The 17,178-nt window shown below is 48.5% G+C and overlaps 1 protein-coding gene across 1 annotated transcript; it reads left to right on the top strand.

Moving 5' to 3' along the window:
- The first annotated feature begins 123 nt into the window (after window positions 1-123).
- Window positions 124-15,999, top strand: LOC308484476 (galectin-7-like). Its single transcript, XM_081019467.1, has 4 exons — window positions 124-255; window positions 9,133-9,221; window positions 12,982-13,195; window positions 15,709-15,999. Exons 1-4 carry the CDS (start codon window positions 232-234, stop codon window positions 15,886-15,888), a joined length of 507 nt encoding a protein of 168 aa, XP_080875593.1. The 5' UTR covers window positions 124-231; the 3' UTR covers window positions 15,889-15,999.
- Window positions 16,000-17,178: the final 1,179 nt, after the last annotated feature.

Here is a 17,178-nt window from a genome sequence, read left to right as displayed (position 1 = left end):
CTAGGCTGAAAGCGATGGTGTCTCCCTCTCGGGCTCCAGCTCATAGATCAAGCTGTGACTTCGCCCTCATGGGGAAGTGTGACTAAGCACAAACTCATCAGCTGTGGGAGGAGGCGCCTCTTCAAAATCTGCCCCGAAGGAGATGAGATTGCCACTGTTAAGAAGAGTCGCTGCTGATTGGAAGCTGGTCCTTGATGCCTGCAAAAAGTCTCCAGCAAAGAGGTGGCAGAGATGGCAATAGTGCCCGATAATTTTGTGAGTAAAAACAACCAAGAGCGTTTCCTTTTTCTGGTTTGTGGTGGTGGCGAGAACATTGAGGAGGTTCCTCGTTGTCTGAACCTTCGGGCGGGGATTCCCTGCCGGTTCCTACCTGCGGGTGCTGCTGGCAATCAAACCCGGCACATTTTGCTACGGCCCTGGAACAAAAACCAGCAAGGAGTGGCATCATTATTCGTGCCAGCCAGGTAATGGGCTCTCCTCCCTCAGAGGCGTTTCAACAGAGGTCCGTCAGGGATTCTTCTTCTGCGACTCCTGCATCGCAGGGGGTTAGGCTGGATGACCCCAAGGGGTCCCTTGCAACTCGGTGATGCCGTGAAAACTGTTCACCGGGAGGAGAAATGGGCTGAGGTGCCCTGGAGAACCGTAGGATAATCATCTGCAAAGGACGGGGCTCTCGTACCACTGAACAGGTACTGTGGAAGGTGCTCACCTGAGAAGGTGCATTTGCCAAAATTCCCTCTTCTGCACAACTCCGTAAACTGGGGGAGCCTTGCTGCGGTGCGTACGACAGCTGTTGCCACAGGAGCCAACTCCTAGAGACTGAAATAAAATAATTGAGGGGGCCTCTGCCCAAAGTTGATGGGCATTGCCATTTAAATGGTGTGTGCATGCCATGTGATTGATTATCCAGGATGGGGCTTATTTGAACACCCCCCTCCCAATTTTTTAGAATTCAAGTTGGAACCCCTGTCTTTAACCTTTCCAGACCTGGAAGCCACCTTTGATCAAGTGCAATGTTTTGACAGTGTTACGCCGGCCTGTCTCCCTTTCTCCCCATCTTAGTTTCTTTTAAAACAGACCAAAACATAAGGCCCATCCAGTCCAGCCTTCTGTTCCCACACTGGACGTGGGTGGCGCTGTGGTCTAAACCACCGAGCCTCTTGGGCTTGCCGATCGGAAGGTCGGTGGTTCGAATCCCCGCGACGGGGTGAGCTCCTGTTGCTCTGTTCCAGCTCCTGCCAACCTAGCAGTTCGAAAGCACGCCAGTGCAAGTAGATAAATAGGTACCACTGCGGCGGGAAGGTAAATGGCATTTCCGTGCGCTCTGGTTTCCATCATGGTGTTCTGTTGCGCCAGAAGCAGTTGTCATGCTGGCCACTTGACCCAGAAAACTGTCTGTGGACAAACACCAGCTCCCTCGGCCTGAAAGGGAGATGAGCGCCACAACCCCACAGTCGCCTTTGTCTGGACTTAACCATCCAGGAGTCCTTTACCTTTACCTTTTTTTGTGCTGGAGCATGGAGAGTCTCTTCTGGCGCCGCTTGGTGCTTTGTCGGCCAGAGACCTCTTCTCTGGCTTTTCCCCGGGGGAGTCTACGTTGCCCTCGTTCTCCCCTTGCCACTTTTACAGCGATCGGGCGTGCTCCACTGTATCGGATCACTTCCCTCGACCCGTCACAGAGCGCACCACACCGGAAGCCCACAACTTTGCCTTTTTTTACCAGCCAGATTCCAGCAAACAGGTGTAATTCTCCCTGTTCATGATACCCAGGCAGCTGCTCTCCAGAGTTGTACTGGCTGCCACAGCAGAGGCAAAACATTCATGGCTAGTAGCTGCTGATGGAGCCTTAGAAGACATCTAAAGGCAGCCCTGTTTAGGGAAGCTTTTAATGTTTAATAGGTTACAGTGGTACCTCGCAAGACGAATGCCTCGCAAGACAAAAAACTCGCTAGACGAAAGGGTTTTTTGTTTTTTGAGCTGCTTCGCAAGACGATTTTCCCTATGGGCTTGCTTCGCAAGACGGAAATGTCTTGCAAGTTTGTTTCCTTTTTCTTAACACCGTTAATACAGTTGCGACTTGACTTCGAGGAGCAACTCATAGAACGCGGTGTGGTAGCCTTTTTTGAGGTTTTAAAAGACTTTGGTATTTTTGAAGCTTTTCCAAAACTTTCCCGACACCGTGCTTCACAAGACGAAAAAAATCGCAAGACGACAAAACTCGCGGAACGAATTAATTTCGTCTTGCAAGGCACCACTGTATTGTATTTTAGTGTTTTGTTGGAAGCCGCCCAGAGTGGCTGGGGGGACCCAGCCAGATGAGCGGGGTATAAATAATAAATTATTATTATTATTTTCCTCCCTGAATTTGTGCAACCGCCTTGAAAGCCATTCAAGCCGGCAGTCATCGCAAAGTCCCGTAGACGTGTATTCTGCCCTTCTGCTATGCGCCATGTGCAGAAATGCTTTCTTTTGCCTGGAACAAATCTTCCATTAGAAACATAGAATTGTAGAGTTAGAACCCTGGGCAACGCAGCAATTTTTTCACCCAGGGTGGGTTTTGAACCCACAATCCTGAGATTAAAAGTCTGATGCTCTACCGACTGAGCTATTCCACAAGTTGTTTTTTTTTTTTGGTCTTTGTAATTAGATAGTTTTCCAGCTAGATGGACCAGGGGTCTGGCCAGTTACGGAAGCGGCTTCCTTTTATAGCACATAGTGAAACTTTGGAACTCACTGCCACTGGAGGCAGTGATGGCCACAGGTGTCGATTGTTAGACAGATTAATGGAGGGGAAGGCTATTGATGTCTGCTAGCTATGATGGCTATCCTCTGCGACCGCGGTCAGAGGCAGCGATGTTTCTGAACACCGGTTTCTGCAAACCACAGGAGGTGAGAGAAATTGAGACATCTGGTTGGCCCCAAATGGGCCTGATCCAACAGGCTTCTTCTTGAATCACAGAATTGCAGAGTTGGAAGGGAACCTGGCGGCCATCTAGCCCAACCCCCTGCAATGCAGGAATATTTCGCCCAACACGGGTTTCGAACCCACGACCGTGAGATTTAAGAGCCTCATGCTCTCCCGACTGAGCTATCCCTACCTTACTCCAAGTGAGCCATAGATCCTTGGGCCGAGCGGGTGTTTGAAGGCGGTGCTTTGCTCATTCACTGCCTTTAAATGTCATTTTGTCAGCCAGGGTTTTCCCTCCTTACGTCAACTGAACCGGCCACCTCTTCCTTTCCAACGTCCCCACCCTGCCTGCGCCCTTACGCTGAGCGCTCGTTTTACACCTGCGCTGCAACGATAAACCAGTTTGGGAACCAGTTTGTCCATGCACCTTCAGCAAGGAAGTCTGCATTTTGGGAGAGGACGAAGAGCAAAATCCTCCACTTGCCTCCCAGAACTACATTTCCCAGAGTTCCTTTGTCAGCAGGCTTCAAAATCCATCGCAGTGCAGATTTATTGCGTGAAAAAGAAAACCAACTTATGATATCTGGGTTTGAGGACTGAAGAAAATGGGATTATTGTGTGTTATATTGCAATGGGTGTTTGGAACAATTTTCTGTATATAGCTGACGGATGTTGGAAGACGCCGAGACTGGCTGGGAAAACACAGCCAGATGGGCGGGGTACAAATAATAAATTATTATTATTATTATTATTATTATTATTATTATTATTAAGAATAAGAAGCTCTCTCCCCACCTCCTTTCTTTTCTCCCTTTCTTTTCTTCCCTTTGCTTTGAATTTTCATTTAGATTAGTTTTTTAAAAAATCTTTGATAAAGAGATATTGGCCACTTGGTGCTAACTTTTGTATTCCCCCCCCCAAAAAAAAACTTTAATAAAATCTAATTCTTCTTAAAAAAACAAACAAACATTGCCATAAACAACATGTTGCTTTTAAAATTTTATATATGAATTATGTGTCCCTCCCTGTTAGACACGTGTGGCTAAAAACCTGCATGAAAGAGACATATTGGAATTCGTGGACATGGCGAATTTAGGTCCATTCATTTAAATAGGTCTACTTTGAGTAAAACTTCAAGGTCCGGAAAAGGGAAACCGACATGATCAAGCAGGTAGCCTGACTCCGCGCTGTGGGAGAGCTCAGTTGGGAAAGCTTGAGACTCTGAATTTCAGGGTTGGGGGTTCGAGATCTGCACTAGGCAAAAAGATTCCTGCATTGCAGGGGGTTGGACTAGATGACCCTCGGGTGTCCCTTCCAACTCGACAATTCCGTGAAAGTTTTGAGGACTTCTTAGGGAAAAGGCGATCAAAAGGCAACACAATAGTTTATAAAATAATGCCTAGCATGGAGAAAGTGGACCTTTTTCTCTCTCTCTCCTAATACTGGAATTCGTGGGCATCCCAGGAAACTGAATGTCAGGGACAGAGAAAATAATGGTAGAATCTTAAGAGTTGGAAGGGACCCTGGGGGTCATCCAGACCAACCCCCCCGCAAGGCAGGAATCTCAGCTAAAGCATCCATGACAGATGGCCATCCAACCTCTCCTTAAAAACCTCCAAGGAAGAAGAGCCCATCATCTTTCGTGGGAGTCTGTTCCCCTGCCCTCTTGCTGTCAGAAAGTCCCCCTGCTGTTTAACCGGAAGCTCCTTTCTTGTAGCTTGAAGCCATGGGTTCGAGACCTGCCCTCCGGAGCAGGAGAAAACAAGCCTGTTCCCTCTTCCATGTGACAGCCCTTAAGATATTTGAAGATGGCTCCTTCAAGTGCTCCTCGTAAGGCTGAGTTTCCAGACCCTTAATTATCTAGGCGATTAAGCTCCTTCACACGGTGCTTTGTTAATCTGTGGAACTCCCTCCCACAGGACAGAGTGATGGCTACCAACCTGGATAATAATAATAATAATAATAATAATAATAATAATAATTTATTATTTGTACACCGCCCATCTGGCTGGGTTTCCCCAGCCATTCTGGGCGGCTTCCAACAAAGATTAAAAATACTGTAATATATCAGACATTAAAAGCTTCCCTAAACAGGGCTGCCTTCAAATGTCTTCTAAATGTCAGGTAGTTGTTTATCTCTTTGATATCTGATGGGAGGGCGTTCCACACAGTGGGTGCCACTACCGAGAAGGCCCTCTGCCTGGTTCCCTGTAACTTGGCTTCTCGCAGTGAGGGAACCGCCAGAAGGCCCTCGTTGCTGGATCTCAGCATCCGGGCAGAACGATGGGGGTGGAGACTCTCCTTCAGGTGTACTGGGCCTTTGAGGCTATTTAGGGCTTTAAAGGTCAACACTAACAGTTTGAATTGTGCTCAGAAACATACTAGGAGCCAATGTAGGTCTTTCAAGACTGGTGTTATGTAGTCTCGGCGGCCGCTCCCAGTCACTAGTCTAGCTGCCGCATTCTGAATTAGTTGTAGTTTCTGTAGATTAGTTGTAGATGGGTTTTAAAAATAGAATTGAACAAATAGCAATCCCTGTTGCTGTTCTGGTTTCTGGGATAGCTGCGCTGCCTGCATTCGCTCCATAAGACACACACACATTTCCCCATACTTTTTAGGAGGGAAAAAGTGAGTCTTATAGAGCAAAAAATACGGTAATCGGTATGATGTTGCAAGCAATGAATGACAACAAAACTGAGCAACCTGTATGTAAGATATACAGTAGAACAAAATATATAAAAAGGTAAAGCTAAAGGGACTCCTGACAGGAAGCAGCGATGGCCACTAACTTGCATAACTTGAAAAGAAGATCAGACAAGTTCATAGAGGAAAGGGCTGCTGATGGCTGCCAGCCATGATAAGGCCACCAACATAAAAGGTAAAGCGTAAAGGGACCCCTGACCATTAGGTCCAGTCGTGGCCAACTCTGGGGTTGCGGTGCTCATCTCGCTTTATTGACCAAAGGAGCCGGCGTACAGCTTCCGGATCATGTGGCCAGCAGGACTAAGCCGCTTCCGGTGAACCAGAGCAGTGCACGGAAACGCCGTTTACCTTCCCGCCAGAGCGCTACCTATTTATCTACTTGCACTCTGATGTGCTTTCGAACTGCTAGGTTGGCAGGAGCAGGGACCGAGCAACGGAAGCTCACCCCGTTGCGGGGATTCGAACTGCCGACCTTCTGATCGGCGCGTCCTAGGCTCTGTGGTTTAACCCACAGCGCCACCCGCATATCTATATAGAGAGGTACCTACTGAATAATTATCAATGGAATATACATACTAGTGGATATCGTACTATTGGATCAGTGCTCACTGGATAATGTAGCTGCAGGTTACTGTTTTGTTGTCATTCATTGCTTTCAATTACACCTCTAGCTGATGAAGACTTTATTCCGAAACAGTTGAACTATTCCGGATGCAGTGTCCTTTTGAGACTTTGGAGAGATGTCTTCCTTAGAGAGACGGTTTGGCGTTCTTCGCTATTCACTGGTTGTTTGAACCTTTGTTTGACTCTGATACATGTAACAACTTGCAGTTACTTGTATATTCTGTGAGATGTATTGTATGATATATATATATTATTTTGAAGTAGCTTATTTGTATATTTTGAATGACATCATACCAATTATATATTTACTAACAGTTATTAGCCAGCAAAGGTCCATATTGTTAAAGCTATAGTTTTGCCAGTAGTGATGTATGGAAGTGAGAGCTGGACCATAAAGAAGGCTGATCGCCAAAGAATTGATGCTTTTGAATTATGGTGCTGGAGGAGACTCTTGAGAGTCCCATGGACTGCAAGAAGATCAAACCTCTCCATTCTGAAGGAAATCAGCCCTGAGTGCTCACTGGAAGGACAGATCCTGAAGCTGAGGCTCCAAGACTTTGGCCACCTCATGAGAAGAGAAGACTCCCTGGAAAAGACCCTGGTGTTGGGAAAGATGGAGGGCACAAGGAGAAGGGGACGCCAGAGGACGAGATGGTGGGACAGTGTTCTCGAAGCTCCCAGCATGAGTTTGACCAAACTGCGGGAGGCAGTGGAAGACAGGAGTGCCTGGCGTGCTCTGGTCCAGGGGGTCACGAAGAGTCGGACACGACTAAACAACTAAACAACAACAACATTAGCCAGCGTGTTGCGTTTGCATTTTTGTAGATTGCCACATTTTGCAACACAAGGGTTTGTGTTTATTGCAGAAAAAGTTGTGGCTACAGGTAGTAATTTTCCAACACTGAAGCAGGTGCTTTCTCAAGTTGTCTCCTTTCTTCCTCTGATCATTGGGACAATTCCTCGATTTCCCCACTGTAGCAAGGAGGAACCGAAACCAGCTGAGGGTGTCATTGAGATGAGAAAAATTCACAGGAATTTTTAAAAGCAAAATAAACTCATCGGTACCATGCTAGTATCCTTTGTAAGCCACACCTTTCTGCAACCGCAAAGTGTCATGTAGCATCATGCAATTTCAAGGGGGCGAAAGGGGCAGATTATGGGTCAGTTCTGCATTGCGTGAAATGGACTTCCCATCCTGTGACTCACTTTCCCAGGTACCAAACCTCCGACTTTTTCAAGGCTTGAACTCTGGTGCGAGTTCCTCGGTAAGAGCAGCTACGTATTAAAGCCTCAGGAAATATTGATTAGATCTGCCTGACAGAGGAGGTTGAAGAAGGGGCAGGAAGTTCACAGGATGACAAGCATTTTTAAGAAAGAAGGAAGTCGGTTATCTGAGGAAATGGGCTTAAGTAGCAAAGAAGGAACTGGATGGCCGCTGTGAGATTAGGATGCCGAACTAGATAGGACATTGGCCTACGAGTGAGGAGAAGGAGGAGGAGGAGGAGAAGAAGAAGAAGAAGAAGACTCTGTTCTTCATGAAGAGGGAATATTCAAAGCAGCATTTTGTTCAGACTGAGGTCTGGGTTCAGATTCTCACACAGTTACAATTTGTGGGTGACCTTGGCCCAGACTCTTTCTTTTTCTCTCTCTCTTCCCTGCCCGGCTGGGCTGTTGTGTGGTTGTAGAAAGATAAGAGACTATTTGAGAACAAGTCAAAAGCTCTCAGTTATATAATTGGAAAATAGAATAAATAAGAGGGAAAACAAAGTTTGGAGAAATAAAATAAGATGCAAGAAATTAGAGGGGAGAAAAATGGAATCCAGGGCAGGGGCGGGGGGGGGGGAGGTAGTCTATACTGTATCCTTGGGAAAGTATTGAATTTATAAATTATAGCGATTATAAAATTTGAAAATTAAAAAAAAATAAAATAAAGAAAGCTCTCAGGTGAGAGTTTGGAGGGTGACCACTTTCTGTGTGAGACAAGGATTAAGCGCTACCTTCGAGAGGACTGTTTTCTTTTCTCTCTGTTTTTGTTTTTATTCAGTTTCTTTTATCTTATTGTATTTGGAAAAAGCTTTAATAAAACCTTATTAAAAGAAGAAACCAAGCCAATCATCTCACAGACTGCATGGTGTGATAGGAATTTTGAGGTCTTAGATATATGGTAATGTTCATAAGTGTACCAACCAAGCACGTACATAAATCAGCACAGGAAGACCGACCTGGAACCATTTTGATTCCTAAACTGAGCAAATGTTTTCTCTGCAAGGTCAAAGTGGGAAACCTCCCCATTGTCTCTTTCCTCACAAATCCTGTCTTAAGGGCACATTCAAGATATGAAACAGGATGTGAGCCTGTGACCTGGCCCAGGAACTAAGTATTTATCATTACAAAAGACTGGCCAGGCTCCCCAGGCAATCCAATCAAGTAACCTGCCAGACAGGAGATAAACAAGGACAGGAGAAAAACAACATTCAAATTTCTGTTTTAAGACTGCCTTTTCTGTGACGTAGGTGTGATGTATCTGAGGGGTGGTCTTAGGTTACACCCCTTCTGTGCTGTATGTATGATGTTTCTGGGGGTGGTCTTGATCTACAGGGTGGGAATTTCAAAAGTCTTTATAAGGCCTTGCACACTATTTTTCTGGGTCCTCCTCCTCTCCTGCGGGTGAGGGGAGCACCCTGTTGCAACAGATCAATAAAGATCAGGCTTACTAGCTGCTTTGCTTCTCAATATTCTCTGGTTGGCCTCTGTTATTCTCTCCTACCAATAGGGAACCTATGTAAGGACTCTATATGGGCTCTTGGATACCCCATAAGGGAAAAGGGCAGATTTTTGATTGCAACACAGAGATTCAAGACTGTGCATGCCTCATTTTCTTCTTTCCTCCCTTGCAGAATATACCATTTTACCGGGCTATCCCGCAAGGCCTGGAACCAGAGTCATGGGTGCTGCTGGAAGGTTTCATTCCACCACAGGGCAAAAGGTAACTCAGTACTGATATTATCTTCCCTAGAATGGATTTGGCGTCCAGAATTTGTGATGCAAGCAGAGGAGGCAAGTCGCAATTCCTGGCCAGGAATTCGTGCTAGGACTTGTGGAATATTATGGAGAGAGACTGGGCCTAGGCATGTGCAGAGTGCTTTTCCTTCTGCTCTGAGGCACAGCAGCCAAACCTCCCATAACTGACACCAGAGGAATCATAGAATCATAGAGTTGGAAGAGACCACAAGGGCCAACCCCCTGCCAAGCAGGAAACGCCATCAGAGCACTCCTGACATATGGTTGTCAAGCCTCTGCTTAAAGACCTCCAAAGAAGGAGACTCCACCACACTCCTTGGCAGCAAATTCCACTGTCAAACAGCTCTTACTGTCAGGAAGTTCTTCCTAATGTTTAGGTGGAATCTTCTTTCTTGTAGTTTGGATCCATTGCTCCGTGTCCGCTTCTCTGGAGCAGCAGAAAACTACCTTTCTCCCTCCTCTATGTGACATCCTTTTATATATTTGAACATGGCTATCATATCATCCCTTAACCTCCTCTTCTCCAGGCTAAACATGCCCAGCTCCCTTAGCCGTTCCTCATAAGGCATCGTTTCCAGGCCTTTGACCATTTTGGTTGCCCTCCTCTGGACACGTTCCAGTTTGTCAGTGTCCTTCTTGAACTGTGGTGCCCAGAACTGGACACAGTACTCCAGGTGAGGTCTGACCAGAGCAGAATACAGTGGCACCTGGGCCCAGCTTTTTGGTGATTTACCGTATTTTTCGCTCTATAGGGCGCACCTGACCATAGGGCACACCTAGTTTTCGGAGGGGGAAATCAAGGAAAATCAAGGATTTCCACTTCTCCCAGACCTTCTCCCTGCTATTGCGGGAGGTGGGGGAATTCCCCCATCTCCCGCAAAAGCCCACAGGAGAGAGAAGGGACAGACTCGGCTAGTCAGTCCCTTCTCCCTCCTTGGGGAAAAGCCCCCAAGAGCGGCGCGCTCTTTAAAGGCTGCGCGGCTCCTGCGGGCTTTTCTACGAGGTGGGGGAATTCCCCCACCTCGTTGAAAAGCCCGCAGAAGCCGCGCAGCCTTTAAAGATCGTGCGCCTTTTGCGTGCTTTTGCGGGAGGTGGGGGAATTCCCCCATCTCCCACAAAAGCCCGCAGAAGCCGCGCACCCTTTAAAGAGTGCGCAGCTCCTGCGGGCGTTTCGACCGAGCTTATGGGGCTGGCGGTGTGGGGAAGCGATGCTTTCCCCCACTGCCAGCCTCAAAACCAGGTCGGGGAGCAGTGCGAAGGCGTCGCGTGCCTTCCTGCTGCCCCCCGAGCCTGTGGGGCTGGTGGTGGGGGGAAGCGCTGCTTTCCCCCACTGCCAGCCTCAAAGACCAGACTCTCCTGGCTTCAGCGAAAGCAACGCGAAGCGTCCGGAGCGTGGGGGGACTCTCCCTCTGCGCTTAGGAGGCTTCGCGTTGCTATCGCTGAAGCCAGGGAGCCTGTATTCACTCCATAGGACACACACACATTTCCCCTTAATTTTTGGAGGGGAAAAAGTGCGTCCTATAGAGCGAAAAATATGGTAACTGTGCAAGTTAGGTGAAGAGATAAGGGATCTCTTATGTTACAAGGAACGCCCATAGCTCAGTTGGTAGGGCACCTGCCTTGCATGCAGAAGGTCCCAGGTTCGAGTCCTGACAGCCTCTCCAGGTAAGCCTGGGAATGTCCCATCTGAACCCCTGGAGAAGCACTGCTGCCAGCCAGTGTAGACAATACTGAGCTAAATGGACCAACCATGGCTCCCCTTATTCCTATGTGGACTAGACCAAGGGAGAAGAAACTTGGTTAAAAGAGTTTAGGCTCCCCCTTTGTAATTGCAGCAATTCCCTGTAAGTTGCCTACTGTCTATCCATATTAACTCTCTTAATTGTAATAGCCTCAATAGGAGATAGCCATAAAGGGGTTTCCCTTTCCAGCAGATTTTTATATTTCTCCCAAACTCTATACAAATTCTTCCTTAGAATATGGTTCATAAAACATTTATAAATTTTCGCCTTCCAAATTTGGCATGCCAGCCAAATTTTAAATCAGGACCATTCTTTTAACCAGCACAAGCAGGCTGCCTCATAATAGATTTGCAGGTCTGGCGAGGCAAAACCTCCTCTTTCTTTTATGTCTATCAAAATTTTATGTTTAATTCTTGGATTTTCCCCCTGCCAAAATGAATTTAGAAATATCCTTCTTCCATTATTTGAAGCAGCCTAAGTTATTTACAATTTATATTGATTCGAATAAAAACAGCATCCTGGAAAGAAGGTTCATTTTGATAGCTGAGATTCTACCAGGCAGGGAGAGCGTCATTCTCTGAGTACCAGTTGATGGAAACCACAGGAGGGGAGAGTTCGCTTGTGCTCGGATCCTGTTTTCAGGCTTCCCACAGGCATCGGGTTGGCCACAGGATGCTGGACTGACTAGGTGGGCCGCTGGCCTGACCCAGCAGGCTTTCCCTATGTTCTTATGTCTACAACTCTCATTATACCTAACCACTGGGCATGCTGGCTGGGGGCCACGGAAGTTGTGAGTCCAGCAACCTCTGCAGGGTCACAGTCTGCCTTGAACTAGGTGAGGGTGCTGGACTAGGCCCTGGGAGACCAGAGTTCGAATCCCTGCTCAGCTATGAAGCTCGCTGGGTGACCCCGGAGCCAGTCGCTGCCTCTCAAGGCCTGACTGACCTCACAGGGATGTTGTGAAGATGAAACGGGAGGAGGGGGAACCATGTACTAGAACTCGTTGGAAGAAGGCAGCATAAATACCGTATTTTTCGCTCCATAAGACGCACCTAGTTTTTAAAGGAGGAAAACAAGAAACAAAATGTTCTGAACGAAACAGTGGGTGTATGATCTTTGTGGTTCATACTGTGACCACAGACATGTGATCTGATGGTGAATTTGAGGTGACCCAATGCAAAAATCATGAGGATCCATGTGGATCTGTGCTTTGTAACCACGTTTTTGCGCCATTGTGGCCCCACACAACAGTGGGTGCGTGGTTTTTTTGGTGCAGGCTGTAGCCATGGACATGCTATGTGATCTGATGGTGAATTTGGGGTGACCCAATGTAAAAATCCTGAGGATCCATGGGCTTTTACCTCCCCCTCCCAGGCAGCCTCCTTTATCTCTAGCGTCCCTTATCTCTCTTCCGACCCCACCGACCAGCTGTTTCCTTTCAACACTCCCTTCCCTCTTGTTTGCCTTAGTGTCTTTTCCTTAGCTGGAGCAGTTTTTTGCTCCTCCTTTTCTTCTAATTTCTCTCCTTATTGCTTTAGTCTTCCTGTTTCCCCCCTTTGCAAGTTTGCTGTCTTTACCTCCCTGCTCCCAGGCAGCCTCCTTTCTTGCTAGCGTCCCTTATCTCTCTCCCCGATCGCTTGCTGATCAGCGGCTTTGTTTCAACACCCACTTCCCTCTTTCAAAAAAAGAGAGAATGATCTGCTTTTTGCCCCTGGGAAATTCAGCTCCAGGGACCTCGCATTCGCTCTGTAAGACGCACAGACATTCCCCCTTACTTTTTAGGAAGAAAAAAGTGTGCCTTATGGAGCAAAAATACGGTATATAAAAAATACATATAAATAAAGGACAGCAGAGGAGCAGGGATACAGGAAAGAAGTTGGCAGCAGGGCAGTCATTGTTCAGCTACTTCTTACCTGGGGGGGACAGGCCATACGGCAGGATATGTAACCCAGCGAACCTGATCTCTTTCACCTCTTTTCTCAGGTTCTATGTGGACTTTGCTTCCAGACAAGTCGAGGAGGGGAACAAGCCTCTAAGGCTCACTGTCAGCTTTGAGGGACCCCCGTCTTCCCCTGGCTGGGTGACCCTCAACAGCTTCACAGACCAGCAGTGGGGTGAGGGTCTGACGGTGATGGCCCCTTTCCGGCGAGGCCAGGAGTTCAGGATTCAAATCATCGTCACCCGGATGGGCTACAAGGTCGGGGTAGCAACTGAGGGGTCCTCGGCGGGGAAGGGGAATCGGGACACACACACACAAACACCATCCCCAAAAACACGGGCGCTGGGTGAGGGGCGATGGTGGCTGCATGGGGACTGGGAGGGCAGAAGGTTGCTGGGAGCCCCAAAGTAGGTATAGTATAGGACAGGGGGGCAGGTATAGGAAGAGAACAGCAAGATCCTACGTCTGCCCAGGGGTCCTATTGAAATCATTGACTCTTGCTTCCAAGTAAGCAGGGCTAAAGGAACGAAAATTCTAAGGTTTGATATTGTTATGTCAAAAAGAACCTCCCATGTCCCTTCATTTTACTCCCTAGTTGTTGCTCTCAGATTGCTCTCTGCTTTCCCCATCGCTCTCTGTGAACAGATAGCTTTGCTCACCGACGGACTTGAAACTCACTCCTTCCACTTTTAATAATAATAATAATAATAATAATAATAATAATAATTTTATTTATATCCCGCTCTCCCCAGCCAAAGCCGGGCTCAGAGCGGCTAACAACAGTAAAAAAAGCACCGTTTACATAAAATCACAGTCAATTCATTGAAATACATTCTAAAATCAATTCAGAATCAAATTAATGGCAACCATTGGGCTAGAGTGCTATGAGGATTACCAAAGGAGGGGGGTCAGACTGTGCCTAGGCCAAAGGCCTGGTGGAACAGCTCTGTCTTGCAGGCCCTGTGAAAAGAGGTCAAGTCCCGCAGGGCCCTATTCTCTTGTGACAGAGCGTTCCACCAGATCGGGGCCACGGCCGAAAAAGCCCTGGCTCTGGTCGAGGCCAGCCTAACCTCCCTGTGGCCCGGGACCTCCAAGATGTTTTTGTTTGAAGACCGTAAGGTCCTCCGTGGTACATAGCAGGAGAGGCAGTCCCGTAGGTACGAGGGTCCTAGGCCTTATAGGGCTGGTTAAAACCAGCACCTTGAATGTGATCCTGTACTCCACCGGGAGCCAGTGCAGCTGGTATAGTACCGGATGAATGTGATCTCGCAGCGAAGACCCCATAAGGAGTCTCGACGCAGCATGCTGCACCCACTGGAGTTTCTGGGTCAGTCTCAAGGGCAGCCCTACGTAGATAAAGATGTCCCACTAAATAAAATGCGCCAAACCTAAGAGTTTCAATCAATCAATCAATCAATCAATCAATGTTGAATAGCAGAGAGAACATTGCACTCTTCCTCTTTCAGAGTTAAAGGTAAAGGTACCCCTGCCCGTACGGGCCAGTTGTGTCCGACTCTAGGGTTGTGCACCCATCTCACTTAAGAGGCCGGGGGCTAGCGCTGTCCGAAGACACTTCTGGGTCACGTGGCCAGCGTGATGAAGCTGCTCTGGCGAGCCAGCGCAGCACACGGAACGCCGTTTACCTTCCCGCTAGTAAGCGGTCCCTATTTATCTACTTGCACCCAAGGGTGCTTTCGAACTGCTAGGTTGGCAGACGCCGGGACCGAGCAACGGGAGCGCACCCCGCCGCGGGGATTCGAACCGCCGACCTGACGATCGGCAAGTCCTAGGCACTGAGGTTTTACCCACAGCGCCACCCGCGTCTTTCAGAGTTACTAGACAGTTAACTCCCCTAAGGTCCGCTTGAGTAGCCTATACATTTAGGGCAGGCGATAAAAGCCAATATTCCTCCAAGCCAAGCGTGAGAAACTCGTGGAACTAACTTAAGCGCCTTTTAAAAGCGGTTAGAAAAATTAGTGGGTTTGTCAATCAAAGGCATATTTAGAAGACATGCGTGGGGAATCTCTGGCTCTGCTCAGGTTGTTAGGCTTTAAAGCAGAGCCAACAGGGGTATTAAGAGTCCCACAGTATCTGGAGGGCCACAGGTTCCCTATAAAGGTAAAGGGACCCCTGACCATTAGGTCCAGTCGTGACCGACTCTGTTGGTTGCGGCACTCATCTTACTTTATTGGCCGAGGGAGCCGGCGTCCAGTTTCCGGGTCATGTGGCCAGCATGACTAAGCCGCTTCTGGTGAACCAGAGCAGCGCACGGAAACGCCGTTTACCTTCCCGCCGGAGTGGTCCCTATTTATCTACTTGCACTTTGACGTGCTTTCAAACTGCTAGGTTGGCAGGAGCAGAGACCGAGCAATGGGAGCTCACCCCGTCATGGGGATTTGAACCGCTGACCTTCTGATCGGCAAGTCCTAGGCTCTGTGGTTTAACCCACAGCGCCACCCGCGTTAGGTTCCCTATACCTGAGCTCAGTGGAGCTTCTCAGGGGTGGGTGCAGTCTACCTTTAACTACCGGTTCCTAGGAATGAACAGTGAAATCTTGCAGAGAGCTAGTTGGAAGAGCAATGGTAAACTAGAGCGAACAAGCTCCAAAGCCTTTAACAGAAGCCTGTGTAGCTAGCAGAGTATTGAGGTTCCCAAATATCTAAACAGGAGAGCGGCCACTCATCAAACCACACGGGATTCTCATGTCAGTCGGAGTTGGGAGGTTTATCTTCCAACCCTTCTTGACGTGCCTTTTTCCGTTTCTTTGCCAGATCCTGGAGAAAGATATTTCCCTTTGCGAGTTCCGCCACCGCCTCTCACCAAAAAGTATCCGCTTCCTGGAGATCGACGGGGAAGTCAAGCTCCAGAACGTGGCCGTCAGCTGGGAGGGCAACAGAGCACCAAGGGGCCGTATCCTGCCAACATTGGGCATGGGCCGTTATGCACGTTAGGAGGGCGCCGGGTGCAGGGGGAGCGCTGAGCCCTCCCCCCAAATAAAGGGGCGCACCTTGATGCGAGCAGGAGGATATCCCGGGGCGAGAATAAATTATGCAAACCAAGAAGGGCTTCTGTCGTGTTTTGCAGAGTTTGCTTTTTCTGTGGGTGCAAAAAAGTATGAAATTACTTGAGCAAGGAGCGGAGGAAGGGAGAACAGAAGAGTAGCCAAAGGCCCATCTAATCCAGCATCGTGTTCTCAGCGTGGCCAAACGGGTGCCTTTACACTATTGGAAGTCTGCAAGTGAGAACCAAGGTAAAGGGACCCCTGACCATTAGGTCCAGTTGTGACTGACTCTGGGGTTGCGGCGCTCATCTCGCTTTATTGGCCGAGGGAGCCGGCATACAGCTTCCGGGTCATGTGGCCAGCATGACTAAGCCGCTTCTGGCGAACCAGAGCAGCACACGGAAACGCCGTTTACCTTCCCGCCGGAGCGGTACCTATTTATCTATTTGCACCTTGGCGTGCTTTCGAACTGCTAGGTTGGCAGGAGCAGGGACCGAGCAATGGGAGCTCACCCCATCACGGGGATTCGAACCGCCGACCTTCTGATTGGCAAGCCCTAGGCTCTGTGGTTTAACCCACAGTGCCACCCACGTCCCTAACCATAGCTGTACGGTAAAGGTAAAGGGACCCCTGACCATTAGGTCCAGTCGTGACCGACTCTGGGGTTGCGGCGCTCATCTCGCTTTATTGGCCGAGGGAGCTGGCGTACAGCTTCCGGGTCATGTGGCCAGCATGACTAAGCCGCTTCTGGCGAACCAGAGCAGCGCACGGAAACGCCGTTTACCTTCCCGCCGGAGCGGTACCTATTTATCTACTTGCACTTTGACGTGCTTTCAAACTGCTAGGTTGGCAGGAGCAGGGACTGAGCAACGGGAGCTCACCCCGTCGCGGGGATTCGAACCGCCGACCTTCTGATCGGCAAGTCCTAGGCTCTGTGGTTTAACCCACAGCGTTCCCACCCGCGTCCCTAACCACAGCTGTAGTCCTCCATTAATTTCTCATCCTCGTTTAAAGTAATCTGCTCTGGTGGCTTTTGCCTGTCCCAAATCTTCAGCTCCGTTGCACGTCCCAGAGTTGTATTATGTGACAGGGAGACAAACTTGTCTCTTCTCCGATTCAGAGAACAGAATGGGGTTTGTGTGATACTTTGTTGACTACGGGAAATAGAACCCATGAGATCTTGTGCCATGATATCAATGTCTTCCTAACGCCCAGAGATGTCCTTACTGGGAGGGAGATA

This window comes from Podarcis pityusensis (genome assembly GCF_964106645.2).
Source record: "Podarcis pityusensis genome assembly, chromosome: 8".
Lineage (NCBI taxonomy): Eukaryota > Metazoa > Chordata > Lepidosauria > Squamata > Lacertidae > Podarcis > Podarcis pityusensis.
The sequence above is the reverse complement of the archived record's forward strand: the minus strand, read 5'-3'. Positions and strand labels throughout refer to the sequence as shown.

Excerpts from the sequence above, each read along its gene's own strand:
- LOC308484476 (XM_081019467.1), top strand. The coding sequence starts at position 232 with ATGGCAATAGTGCCCGATAATTTT. Across the intron at positions 9,222-12,981 it reads ATTCCACCACAGGGCAAAAG|GTTCTATGTGGACTTTGCTT; the intron begins GTAACTCAGTAC and ends CTCTTTTCTCAG. Across the intron at positions 13,196-15,708 it reads TCACCCGGATGGGCTACAAG|ATCCTGGAGAAAGATATTTC; the intron begins GTCGGGGTAGCA and ends TTTCTTTGCCAG.